This window comes from Rana temporaria, chromosome 1, assembly GCF_905171775.1.
Source record: "Rana temporaria chromosome 1, aRanTem1.1, whole genome shotgun sequence".
Lineage (NCBI taxonomy): Eukaryota > Metazoa > Chordata > Amphibia > Anura > Ranidae > Rana > Rana temporaria.
The window spans coordinates 18,018,646-18,031,603 of NC_053489.1; the positions used below are offsets into that span (position 1 = coordinate 18,018,646).

The 12,958-nt window shown below is 42.0% G+C and overlaps 1 protein-coding gene across 1 annotated transcript; it reads right to left on the reverse strand.

The window, feature by feature from the left end:
- Positions 1–539: 539 nt before the first annotated feature.
- LOC120925541 (vomeronasal type-2 receptor 26-like) lies at positions 540–10,030 on the reverse strand. Its single transcript, XM_040336033.1, has 3 exons — positions 9,780–10,030; positions 6,992–7,161; positions 540–1,888 (listed from the first exon to the last, which is right to left on the reverse strand). Exons 1-3 carry the CDS (start codon positions 10,028–10,030, stop codon positions 996–998), a joined length of 1,314 nt encoding a protein of 437 aa, XP_040191967.1. The 3' UTR covers positions 540–995.
- Positions 10,031–12,958: the final 2,928 nt, after the last annotated feature.

Below are 12,958 nucleotides of genomic sequence, written 5' to 3' on the forward strand. Positions count from 1 at the left end.
AATACTTGGAAGGGATCGGGGGGGGGGGGGTTGTTACTTCTTAATCTTTTTAGCTTTTCCTTTGACACATCTGACTAGAAGTTTCCTTGAGATGGGAAAAATATCCTATTATGGGGCCCTTATGAGTAAGAACATTAATTTCAAAACATATTAAGCCAATGTAATTCTAATGTTTAATCTCTTCTTCAGAATACAACCAATGATTGATCAATGATCACCTGGATCCTGTTATTTTCTTCATACATTTTCATATTAGGATCTGGTGAGGTGTGGGGTAGGAGTGTTGTCTCTGCAGCATTGTATGGGGAAGATGAATATTCCCTTGTGGCAGCGGTTTTTAAACAAATATATACAAGGAGAAATATTTTTTTATTAGGTCCTATAAAGAAATTCTCTTTTAAAATGAAGTCAACTTATCACTTACAATGTGAACTTACTAAGAGCGCGTTCTCGTCAACTTCAACTAAAATTAAAAATGATTTTAGAATACAGCAAGCAAAATTAATTTATTAATATAGCCGAATACATCTACATATAAAATAATAAAAGTGACATAATAAAAAAAAATACATTACAATCAGCTTATAAAATAACATATTTAATATTTATCTTCCGGGAAGGTGGTGAGTGAAATCTTCCCTCTCTGGAAGAGTGATGGGTGTCTCTGGTATCGAACACTTTAGGATACTTTGTCCTCCTCTGGTCACTGTGGTTCCTCCTCACTAAGTGACTACATTGTTCTGTATTGATGGAACGGCTGGTGGAAGGAACCATTATACCCAATGGGGGACAAGGTTTTTCTACAAATCTAAAGTGTCTGATACCAGTGGTGTCCAGAGCAAAAATTAAACTTACTGTCCACCAGAAAGGTAAGTATGAATTTATTCATATACAGTATAGCAGTGTTTATTCTCAATACACTAACAATATATTAGATTTAACAATAACAGAGATAATGCTATAATTACTGGTAGCCCAGTGTTCCTCCATACATATTAGTGGATAGCTGTTTTTGTATTCAGATCAGGTCTGAACAGAATTATGTAACAGTTTGGGAAAAATATACAGCCAAGAAGTCCAGAACTTGAGGCCATTATAGCAAAAACCTCCACAGCCACCATGTATTTCCCTCTGGTGCTCAGATAGGCCGGGATCATGGCAATCCAGACACTGCAGAACACCAGCATGCTGAAGGTGATGTACTTGGCCTCATTAAAACTGTCCGGTAATGTCCTGGCTAAAAAAGCGATAATGAAACTCACAGCTGCCAGAAGCCCCATATATCCCAGGACAGAGTAGAAGCCGATAACTGAACCCTCATTACACTGAATGATGATCTTCCCCTGATAAGAGTGAGTGTCCCGATCCTGGAAGGGGGGAGAAATAGACAACCAAGTGACACAGATTATGACTTGAACAAATGAGAAGACACAAATGATAGAATTGGGCAGTTTGGTTCCCATCCATTTCCTCCAGGGACTCCCAGGTTTGGTGGCTTTAAAAGCAATACACACCATGATACTTTTGGCAAGTAGAGAAGAGACGGCAACTGAGAAGATGACGCCAAAAGAGGTGACACGCAGCATGCAGGTCACATCTACTGGATGGCCGAGGAACAAGAAGACACAGAGGAAGCTCAGCATGATGGAGACCAGGAGAAGATAGCTCAAGTTCCGGTTATTGGCTTTAACAATGGGGGTGTCCTGGTAATGTATAAATATCCCCAATATTAAACCAGTCAGAAGACAACAGAGGATGGAGACAGCTGAGAATACTCCAACAATGGGATCATCAGTGTAGGAGAGAAATTCCACCACTCTTGGAACACACCGATCGTTCTTCTCATTTGGCCATTCTTCATCAGGACATTTCATGCAGTTTTCACTGTCTGCAGGAAGAACAATACAAAGATAATGAGCATCGGGGTCAGAGATTCTGAGAAAACAACTTATCTTGTGTGGTCTCACAGATAGCAATTGGATTTCCATCCGTGCATTGTGGGAGAGAAAAATAAAATAAATAATACATTTAAATATAACAATAACATTTGAAAAAATATAATACATAATAAATTACCTAAATATACAATATTTAAATGTTAAAGATGTTCATTAATATAAGTACGATAGATCGATGATATCAGACAATTAAACTCCTATATGTAGAGACTTCCCATTGGCAAGTTGTAACATTAACATCTTCCCGCCCCACCTATAGCAAAATGACGGCCGGGTGGGAGCCATGTTGTTCTGGGAGGACGTCCCAGAATCTGCCTCTCGCATAGTCATGGGGCCACACAGCGGCACTATCCTTCACTGGCTGTGTCCACAGACACAGCTTATGACTGATCACTGTACCAGCCCACTGTAAGTACCATGTGATTGCTGTGGCCAATCACAGCAGATCACATGACAATTGTAAACAATGGATGCCTTCCTTATTTATACTAGTAATGGTAGTGATCAGTGACTTATAGCGGGACTACAATATTGCGGCAGACAATCTGATATTAACTGACACTTTTGATACTTTGCGGAAACCTAGCTGCGGACTTAACCATTGGCTCAATGATAGTCCCTGAGTGTGTTTTTTAAGCACTTATGGACCAAGCCTCTTTTTACAAGTTAAAATAACGTTTTTTTTGTTAGAAAATTACTTAGAACCCCCCAAACATTATAATTTTTTTTCTAACACCCTAGAGCATAACATGGCGGTCATTGCAATAGTTTTTGCGCAGCAGTTTTATAAGACAACAGTAAAGTTAGCCCATTTTTTTTAAGATTGTTAAAGATGATGTTACGCCAAGTAAATTGATACCCAACATGTCATGCTTCAAAATTGCGTCCGCTCGTGGAATGGTGTCAAACTTTTACCCTTAAAAATCTCCGTAGGCGACGTTTAAAAAATTCTACAGGTTGCATGTTTTGAGTTAAAGAAGAGGTCTAGAATTATTTCTCTTGCTCTGATGATCGCGGCAATACTTCACATGTGTAGTTTGGACACCGTTTTCATATGCGGGCGTTGCCCACGTATGCGTACACTTCTGCACGTGAGCTCGTCGGGACGGGGCACTTTAAAAAAATAAATAAAAAATTCTTATTTATTCAAATTAATTTTTTTGATTTTAACACTGTTTTTAAAAATAAATAAATAATGGGTCACTTTTATTCCTATTACAAGAAATGTAAACATCCCTTCTAATAAAAAAGGGGGGGGCCTCTCCCGCCACCAATAAAAGTGATCTCGCAGCGTATCCGCCGGATCGTGTATAATGACGGCGGGTGGTCCAGAAGTGGTTATTTATTAGTAATGTCTCAGTTTGCATGTTACATTTTTCAATGTTTGTAGACTACCCTAACCTATTATACATTGTTTATTTCAGTATAGATAGGACTATCATTTATTTGCAAATTCGGACACATTATCTCTTTCCTTGGGTATAAATAGTAGAAAATTTGAAAATAAAGTAGAAGCATTCTGTTTACCTTTTGCTTATTCACCACCCTCCTACGGAGCAATCCGACAAACTGTCCAAAGCCCAGGAGTTGGAAATTTTAGCCCCTGGGCTTAGCGCTGGATGCCGTCTTTCACAGACAACCAATGGCTTCTTCCTGCACCACCACTGGGACCTGCAGGAGCTGCTGAGAACTGCACTGGGACAAATACTCGCTATTGATGAGAGCTTAAATGATTAGATCTTTTAATAATATTATGTAGTCGTAGGGCCTGTTCATATTATAGCAGAGAGCTGCATTTTTCTGCATTAACCACTTAATCCCCACCACATGCAGATATATGCCAGTGTATTCTCTTGGGTGTTAGAAAAAAAACAATATATAATGTTTTGGGGTTCTAAGTAATTTTCTAGCAAAAAAACTTGTTTTAAACGTGTAAACACAGAGTCTGAAAAACAGGCTCGGGCTTAAGTGGTTAATAGATGCAGCATTCTGCAAGGGCACACATAAAATGATTTTCCCTATTCACACTTCCCCACAACGGTCACCTACAGATGAACTGTGCCAAAATGCACAAAAAACACCCACAGCAGGGTCTGACAGTCTGTAGTGATCAGGGTCATGGCAGGGGGTGGGGTAGTTACAAGTAATGATCTCCCTGTATGGTTCTTCATGAAGCAGTTGAAAGCCACTGCTCCTCCTCTCCCTTCTGAGGCTTTCAGCTACTTCATGGAGAACCATACAGGGAGATCAGTATTTGGATCTGTGGTGGTCGGTGGCAATTTTTTATTGCCCCCGGTCGGTTGGTCGTAAAACTTACCCCACTGCTTCACCAGCTTCACCAGCTTCCCCTGCTCGGTGGCGGCGGCTTTCCATTTCCCTGTTCTCCACGGGCCATGACAGCGGTTGCTGCTTCCGTTTCCTCCCTCCTCCTCGGCGGATAATCGTGAGTCTTCTTTTTTCAGCCAATCGGAAAACGGGTCTCACACCTGCTTCCAATTGGCTAGATTGAGAATCAGTGTTTCAACTGTGAATATTCATTCACTGGTGTAACACACTTGGGTGGGCTCCAAGTGCATTCTCTGCATCCTGAGCCCACCCTATTTTAAAGCCTATTGAAGCCTCTGGTTCTAATCAGGTGTTTAAAAAAATACCCCAGCGACTGTAATTCATGCGCTTGGTGTCCTAAAAGGGTCTGGATGCAGGAATAGGCAGTGGCGGCCGTGGATAGAGGGGGTTGGTGGCTTCCCGGCCTGCTCTATAACAACCAGCTTTATTTTCACACAGAATTGGAATTGGTCGATCATTTTTCTACTGATCCGAGTTGTAGAACTCATTTTTTAAAAATACTGCATGGAGCGCGAAACACGTGGTAAAGGCTACCCCCCAATATACACTTGATCCCCCACCGTGATCCATCTGTACATGTTGCAGCTATTGACTTTATTTTAGTGTCTTTTGCTGAGGCTTTTTCTGAACCGTGTAATGGGGAATCACATAGTTTCTGGTTGTTCCAGCTATCCCCACTAGAGACCAGCAGAGAGCAACATTTCCCGGAGGGCAGGAGCTCTCCACAGCACTTTCATCTCATCTCCCTGCGGTTTCCCCAGGACCTGGGTTGGCGTCTCAGCGGGACTGACGTGATCCCACAGGACGGCACAGAGCTTCCTGGTTCCCCTCTCCCGTAGACACGGCTCTTGATTCCACACCCCGCATGTTGGAGGGCCCCCCACATGCTGGATCGCATGCCTTTTGAGTGACACCCAGCTAAAGGTACCGGTGGCCAGCCCATTTTCCTATTCAGGTCACATCATTTTCATCATCGTATTTTGGGACCTGTTAGCCCCCTCCCTCTGCTCAAGGGATCATAGGTGGTTTTTCAAGTGCTTCATTATTTTTATTCATTATTCATTTTAACTTTTTTATGATTGAATAAATTACTTATTTCTCCTCGAAACCATCCAGAGACAGTCTGCTATGTGTTTTCCATGAGCACAGGATTTTTGCATATTGACAGCCCCATTATAAAGCCTTGTACACACACACAGTTTTCTCGGCAAGAAAACTGCTAACAGAGCTTTCTTGCCGAGTACACAGTGCGTCTGTACGAGGCTTTGAGGTTTCTCGTCAAGAAAAATGCCCAGAATCTCGACGAGAAAAAAAGAGAACCTGCTCTCTATTTTCTCGTCGTGAGATTCTCGGCAGTGTTTTCTGCCGAGAAACCTGAACATGTGTATAACTACCTCTCCATGGAAACACGCGCATTCTCGAAATGACTTTGACGCATGTGCGGTAGCTTCCAAGGAATAGGTAAGGTGAAGCAAGATGGCGGCGAAGGCATAGAATGTGACGAGCGTAAGCTCGTCGTACTCTATGACATCACCGCATTCATGCCATTTAAAAGAACGGCGGTTCTTTTGAATGGTCTGTATGTACACTCGGCCGGCAAGAGAATATTGCCAAGAATTTCGTCAGGAAAAACAAAGCTTTTTCTCTGACGAGATTCTGGGCCGTGTGTAGAGGGCTTAGGTCACTGTTGGCCCCCATTACTAGTATATAAAAAAATAATAATCCAGTATAAACAGATTGCAGACTCTATAGCCACGTACACACAACCATTTTTCATGTCATGGAAAAAAACGAAATTTTTCTCAACGTGATTCTTGTCAAGCCTGCCTTACATACACACAATCGTGAAAAAAAATGCCCTTTCAAATCGCGGTGACATTCAACACGTACGACGGCACTATAAAGGGGAAGTTCCATTCGGATGGCGCCACCCTTTGAGCTGCTTTTGCTGATTTTGTGTTAGTAAAAGTTTGGTGAGAGAAGATTTGTGCTTTTCAGTCTTTGTGCTTTACAGCGTGACGAATGTGCTATCTCCATTACAAATGCTAGTTTTACCAGAACGAGCGCTCCCGTCTCATAACTTGCTTCTGAGCATGCACGTTTTTTCCCGTTGTTAAAGCCTACACACGACCGTGTTTCACAACGTGAAAAACGACGAGAAAAATTAGAGCAGGTTCTAAATTTTTAATGACCATATTTCACGTCGAGAAAAATGCTCTGGAGCCCATACACAATCGTTTTCAATGACCAATTAAAAAAATTGCATTTTTCACGTCATGAAAAACGATCGTGTTTACGCGGCATATAACCAATGAATATAAGCTTGTTGGTATTTTTTGGCCTAAATGTATGAAGGAATTGGATTTTTAAAATGTTTTATTGGATATGCTTTCTAGGAGAAAGTAAAAAATATATATCTATATTTTTCAAAATGTATTCTCTATTTTTGCTTATAGCAGCGCAAAACAGAAAAAAAAAACTGTGGTGATAAAATACCACCAAAAGAAAGACATTCTGTTTGAGTACAGTGTGCAATTTGAAGTTAAAGTAGCGCAGTGCTGAATAGCAAAAAACAACCTGGTCATGAAGGGGTTAAAACCTTCTGGAGGTCGAGTTGTTAAAGTGATAAAACTTGGAGAAATGCGCACACATCACAGAGATGTACTTCATATGACACACAGAGATACCTTCTATCCAGTCCAACAATAATTTACTAACAAATACAAACTCTACCGGAAATGTTGGAGATTTCTCCTTCTGGACATGAGACACAATCATAGCAACATTTATGTATTGAAGATCCAAACTTTTTTCTGCTTCCAGGTATACAGGGATCTGAACATCGAGATACCGGAGGCTGAAATCAGATATTATTATTATTATTATTATTATTATTATTATTATTATTATTATTATTATTATTATTATTATTATTATGATGATGATGATGTGAATGTCCATCTCTCATGAGATTATACAAACAAAATGTTACAAATAATAATGAGGTTCAGGTTTGCCTCTACCATGGGTTCAGGGTGCATTCTGCAGGTTTGAGATCCATTTAGGGAGCACTAATTAGGGGTTTTCATGTATTTATTATTTCTAGTAATAGTAGTCTAGTTGATAGGTTATTTTTTTTTTTCAGTAGAAGGCATCCCTTTAAAATTGAAGACTTCGGTATTAGGGGTGGTGTTTTTTTTTTTTTTTATTCTGTATTTTTTTGTATGTTGCTGTGGCTTTAAGTTTAGGGTGTTTAAAGCACAACATTCACTTGTTACTGACTTGATCTGTTCTCAAAGAGGAAGTAAAGCGTCAGTAAAAAAAATAGATAAAAAAATACTCCCTGCAAGACAAAGGCACAATGAGCTAGTATGCATAGCATACTAGCTCATTATGAAGTACTTACCTGAGATCGAAGCCCCCACAGCCTTCCTTGTTCGCCTCCTCCATCGCCGCAATCTCTCCCAGAGTGACTTCCAGGAATCGCGGCTCTGGCGCTGTGACTGGCCGGAGCCGTGATGAGTGAGTGAGTGAGTGAGAAACTTATATAGTGCAACAAATGCAAACTTAATCGCCTCAAGGCGCTTGGCATCCAGAGTTGTACAGGTCTTTCAGAAGAGGTGGGTCTTCAGTTTTTTCCTAAAAACCCGATGGTTTTCTTCCAAGCGGATGGTCGTGGGTAGAGCATTCCAGAGCCGTGGTCCTTGGACCGAGAATCTACGTTCTCTCTTAGATTTTTAGTGAGATTTGGGGATTTGGAGAAGGTTTTGGTTGGTTGATCGGAGCACACGCTTGGTGACGTAGGGTTTTATTTTCTCGCTTAAATATTGAGGAGCTTTACCCTGTGTACATTTGTGGGTGAGGCAGAGTGTCTTGAATGTCACCCGGTCCTGTACGGGCAGCCAGTGGAGGGACCTCAAGGCCGGGGAGATTGGTTCCCACAGCTTTTTACCAGTTACCAGTCTGGCTGCCGTGTTTTGGACGACTTGTAGACGTGAAATCTGGTATTTCGGTAGTCCTAAATAGAGTGAATTTGCGTAGTCGAGTCGTGAGTTGATGATTGTTCCAACCACTACTGCTGTGTCCTCTTCCGGGATGAAGGGGATGAGTCTACGTAGCATGCGGAGCAGATGATGAGAACCGCTGACGACTGATCCTATTTGTGCATCCATCGTCATGTCTGCGTCAAAGATGACTCCGAGACTTTTGACTTTATTGCTTGGCGCGATGGTTTGTCCGAGGATGGTGGGTGGTGTCCATGTGGTCCTGGAGATAGATTTCCTATTTGCATGAAGGGTGAGTAGCTCTGTTTTGGATCCGTTGAGTTTGAGGGAGCTTTCCGTCATCGAATTGTCAATCAGTGTAAGACATTTTCCTAGTTCATGAAATTGGTCTTTTTTGTTGGTGATTCGAAGGTACAGCTGCGTGTCGTCCGCATAGGAGTGGTAGCACAGGTACTGTTTGCTGATGATTTTGAGGAGCGGGCGGATGTAGATGTTGAAGAGTATGGGTGAGAGGGGTGATCCTTGCGGGACTCCGCATGTGATGGTCCGTGTTTCTGATGGGAAATCTCCAAGTTTCACGGTCTGAGTGCGATTTTCTAGGAAAGATGCGAACCACGGTAGGGCTGCGTCAGAGACTCCTGCTACTTCCTTGAGTCGCGTGAGCAATATGTTGTGGTCTACCGTGTCGAAGGCTGCACTAAGGTCCAGCAGCACTAGGAGACAGGATTCTCCGTCATCTGCTGCTTCGAGAGCGTCATCCCATATCTTGAGGAGAGCCGTTTCTGTGCCGTGGCCTGGACGAAAACCTGATTGTAGGGCATCTAGTAGTTTGTGGTCGTCAAGATGGGGCTGAAGCTGTTGTACTACTGCTTTATCCATGATCTTGGAGATGGTGTTCAGGCTTGTTACCGGTCTGCGATGGTTTGGGTCTTTAGGGTCGAGGTTGGGTTTCTTTAGGAGGGGTTTTATTATGCCTTGCTTGAGGGTGCTCGGAACCATCCCTTCCCTGAACGATTGGTTTATGATGTGTGTTATGATGGGTGCCAAGATGTCCGTGCATTCTTTCAAGAGTTTTGTAGGGATGATGTCATTTGGTGATGTGTTGTCTCGGAGGCTTCCGATGATGTTTTTTGTGGTGTCGATGGTAATTGGGACCAGTTCCAAAATCGTTGATCGTGGACTATTCATGTGGATTGCTTCTTCTTGCTGTATCTGAGTGGGGTTAATGTTTTTTTTCTGTTGCACTGTTTGTCGAATCTTTTCTATTTTGTCGATGAAAAAGTCAGATAATTTGTTACAGAATTCTTGTGTCTCACTTGCAGGGGGCTCCAAGCATGCGGGGTTCATAGTCTTAGCGACTAGTTTAAAAAGTTCCCGTGGACGGTTTAGGGCTTTTGAGATGGTGTTTGCAAAGTGCTCTTTTTTGGCTTTAAAGATTGCTTTGTGATAATTCTTGGTAAGGGTTTTGTACTTTGTATGGTTTTCTATTGATGGGTTCCTCCTCCAGGCTCCTTCAGCTCTTCTGCGATCCTGTTTCAGTAGAGTGAGAGTGTCGTTAAACCAGCCCGAGTTGTTTTTCCGGCTGAGAGCTCTGCGTTTTGGAGCGACTGTGTCGGCTGTTTGCAGTAATGCTTTGTTTAAGGCGTTGAGTGTTTGATCCGTTGAGTGGTTCAGGTTTGGTACTTCTCTTTTGGTCGCTAGTGTGGCGTCACTCCCGTGCATGTGCCGTGCTTATTCATAGTTATTCATATTTTCCGTTTGCTGTGGATTGTAGTGTTTTCCATTCCTACCAATAAAGGACATTTAGGATTTTTTTCTTGGAGTGCGGCTGTCCAAACATTCTTTTTGTTTTCTGCTATAAGCATCGCCAGCACCCGTGGTCTTTAGAAGAAGATATATCAGCCAAGCATATCTATTTGGAGTGGTCACTTTTCCCTTTTCCAGTTGCTACACCGGCAAAATAAATTTGCTCCCAGCCATCCACATGCCCAGGGGTTAAATTCTAGCTTGGCTAAATTGCTAGCACTTCAACTGCTGCCTTTTCAGTTGGTAGACTCTGCCCCCTTCTGTGAATTTGTGGAATGTGCGGTACCTCAGTGGTAGGTTCCCACCCGGAAGCAAGCTCCGGGAGAGATGTCCGCGACCAGAGGGGGTGTCGAGGATGGCTGCGGAGGCTTTGATCTAAGGCAGTGTTTCTCAACTCCAGTCCTCAAGGCGCCCTAACAGGTCATGTTTTCAGGCTTTTCATTATTTTTCACAGGTGATTTGATCAGTTTCACTGCCCTAGTAATTACCACAGCTGTTTCATCTGAGGGAAAACCTGAAAACATGACCTGTTGGTGTGCCTTGAGGACTGGAGTTGAGAAACCCTGATCTAAGGTAAGTAATACATAATGAGCTATGCATACTAGCTCATTATGCCTTTGTCTTGCATTTTTTTTTTTTTAGGGTTTACAGACACTTTAAGATGTCTGTGCCCAGAAAGGAGGACAGTTCAAGACCTTGTACATACGGAGGAAGTTGTCCCTGTTTTTTTTTTTTTTTTTTATTCAAGTTGGGCATCCCATATATCCCTTCACCCAACCATAACCCCTAATAAAACATAAAAACAAAGCCAAGGGACTGACTTTTTTTTCTCTGGTTGCAAGCGGAGAGTGCATGTTGCCTTTCTGTGCAGGAATAGAAGAGACAGTTACCTGCAGCTCCTGTGTGGGTAGTGCTACTTTAAAATAAGGCTAAAAATGTTCTATAAATCATAATTATGAATTTCCTGAGAAAAAGGTATAAAAAGAAAACAATCAAGTGATTTCTTACTTTGCCTTTTTTCCAGTAGAAGGGATCACACATATTGGGAAATGTTTGAGGCACAAAGTCTGGGCTTAGAATCTTGCAAATTCTGAAACGATGGGCATAAAAATAATCTTTTATAAAAAGCCACATATGTAACCTGAGATCAGTTGGAACTTCTCTTCTCTCATTAAAGTAGATCTTGCCTCCGGTTGGGTCGGTGTAATTAAGATTTCTCACATATTTGTGCAGCTTTTCAAAGAAGACAGAAATAGACACATTACCATGTACAGTAATAAGAGTTCTGGAATTAAATAAAAAAATATAAAAAAATTGACAGGTATTCAAGATACTAGGCGGTCTTTCTATAAATATGAATAGGAATGAATAAATCAGGACAATTACTTACTGTAGATACTCGAGTATAAGCCAAGTTTTTCAGCACATTTTTTTGTGCTGAAAATGCCCCCCTCGGCTTATACTTGAGTCACCTTTTTGCGTCTGATCTGGACTTTGGGGACCCGGTACTGGCCGGCCGGTACAAGTGTGCAAAGTTTGTTGTCCGGGGGACCTACGGCCGGGAAGCACTGATTTTTCAAAGCTGGGCACCCCTTCCAAAGACTCCCATGTTAAACGGTAATTTCTCTGGTGATTTTGGGGACCGGATACCAGCCGGTCGTAGGTCCCCTGGACCCGGAACTTGGCACACACGTAGCCCAATTTCTCCTCTAAACGTGTGCAAAGTTTTTTGTCTGGGGAGCACCGATTTTTCAATGCCGGGCAACCCTTCCATAGACTGCCATGTTAAACGTCAGTCTAGTCATGGACACAGTGAGGCATGGGCATAGTGAGGCATAGGCACAGTGAGGCATGGACACAGTGAGGCATGGGCACAGTGAGGCATGGGCACAGTGAGACATGGGCACAGTGAGGCATGGACACAGTGAGGCATGGACACAGTGAGGCATGGGCACAGTGAGGCATGGGCACAGTGAGGCATGGGCACAGTGAGGCATAGACACAGTGAGGCATGCACATGGACACAGTGAGGCACAGTGAGGCATGCAGTTGGACACCACAGGCTTATACTCGAGTCAATACGTTTCCCATTTTTTTGTGGTAAAATTAGGTGCCTCGGCTTACATTCGGGTTGGCTTATACTCGAGTATATACGGTATGTGTTTATGGCACCTATTAAAGTACCTTCCCTCGCTGTTTCAAAAAATGTTCTTTCCTGGGATGTTGGTGTCTTTGATCCTTAGGTTTGAGTGGTACATTTAAAATGTGTTAAATATGTGTTTATTTATATTTGAAATGTGTGTAGAGAAATGAAACATGTTGGTGATTGCAGTTTTCCTGATTGCCCAGAAAATGAGAGAGAGGGTGAAGATAGCCGTCCATCTCACTCCCTGAATTTCCCTTTCACATAATTATTATATAATATAGAATAGAGTCATAGTAATATAAAAAAAACTTATTGTACAACTTACTCTGTGCTGTAATTCTTTTGGTTCAGATTTATCTTTCTTCATGTCCATTCCATGTAGAGCGTTGGCCAGAACATACACAGCCTTGTATGCATAGGCGGTCATTTCTCTATAACCACCAAAAAAAACTGAAACATCTTTTACATCTGTACAAAGTTCTACAGAAAATGTATAGAGTAATTGTAAAAAGTCATTTTTGATTTTGCTTGCGGAAAGGCAGCTAAAGAACATAAACCCCAGATCTTGCATTATGGGGTCATTTAAGCAGCTGGAGAAGTTGACACCATTATTATAATTACTGATGTTTACTTCTTTTTGTTGTGGCCAAATAAAAATGAAGCTGTAGTTGAATAATGCGTGTGCATTGAGATTCATA

Excerpts from the sequence above, each read along its gene's own strand:
- LOC120925541 (XM_040336033.1), bottom strand. The coding sequence starts at position 10,030 with ATGCACGGGAGTGACGCCACACTAGCGACCAAAAGAGAAGTACCAAAC. Across the intron at positions 7,162-9,779 it reads TCAATAGAAAACCATACAAA|CCTCCGGTATCTCGATGTTC; the intron begins GTACAAAACCCT and ends ATCTGATTTCAG. Across the intron at positions 1,889-6,991 it reads ATTGTTGGACTGGATAGAAG|ACAGTGAAAACTGCATGAAA; the intron begins GTATCTCTGTGT and ends TTCTTCCTGCAG.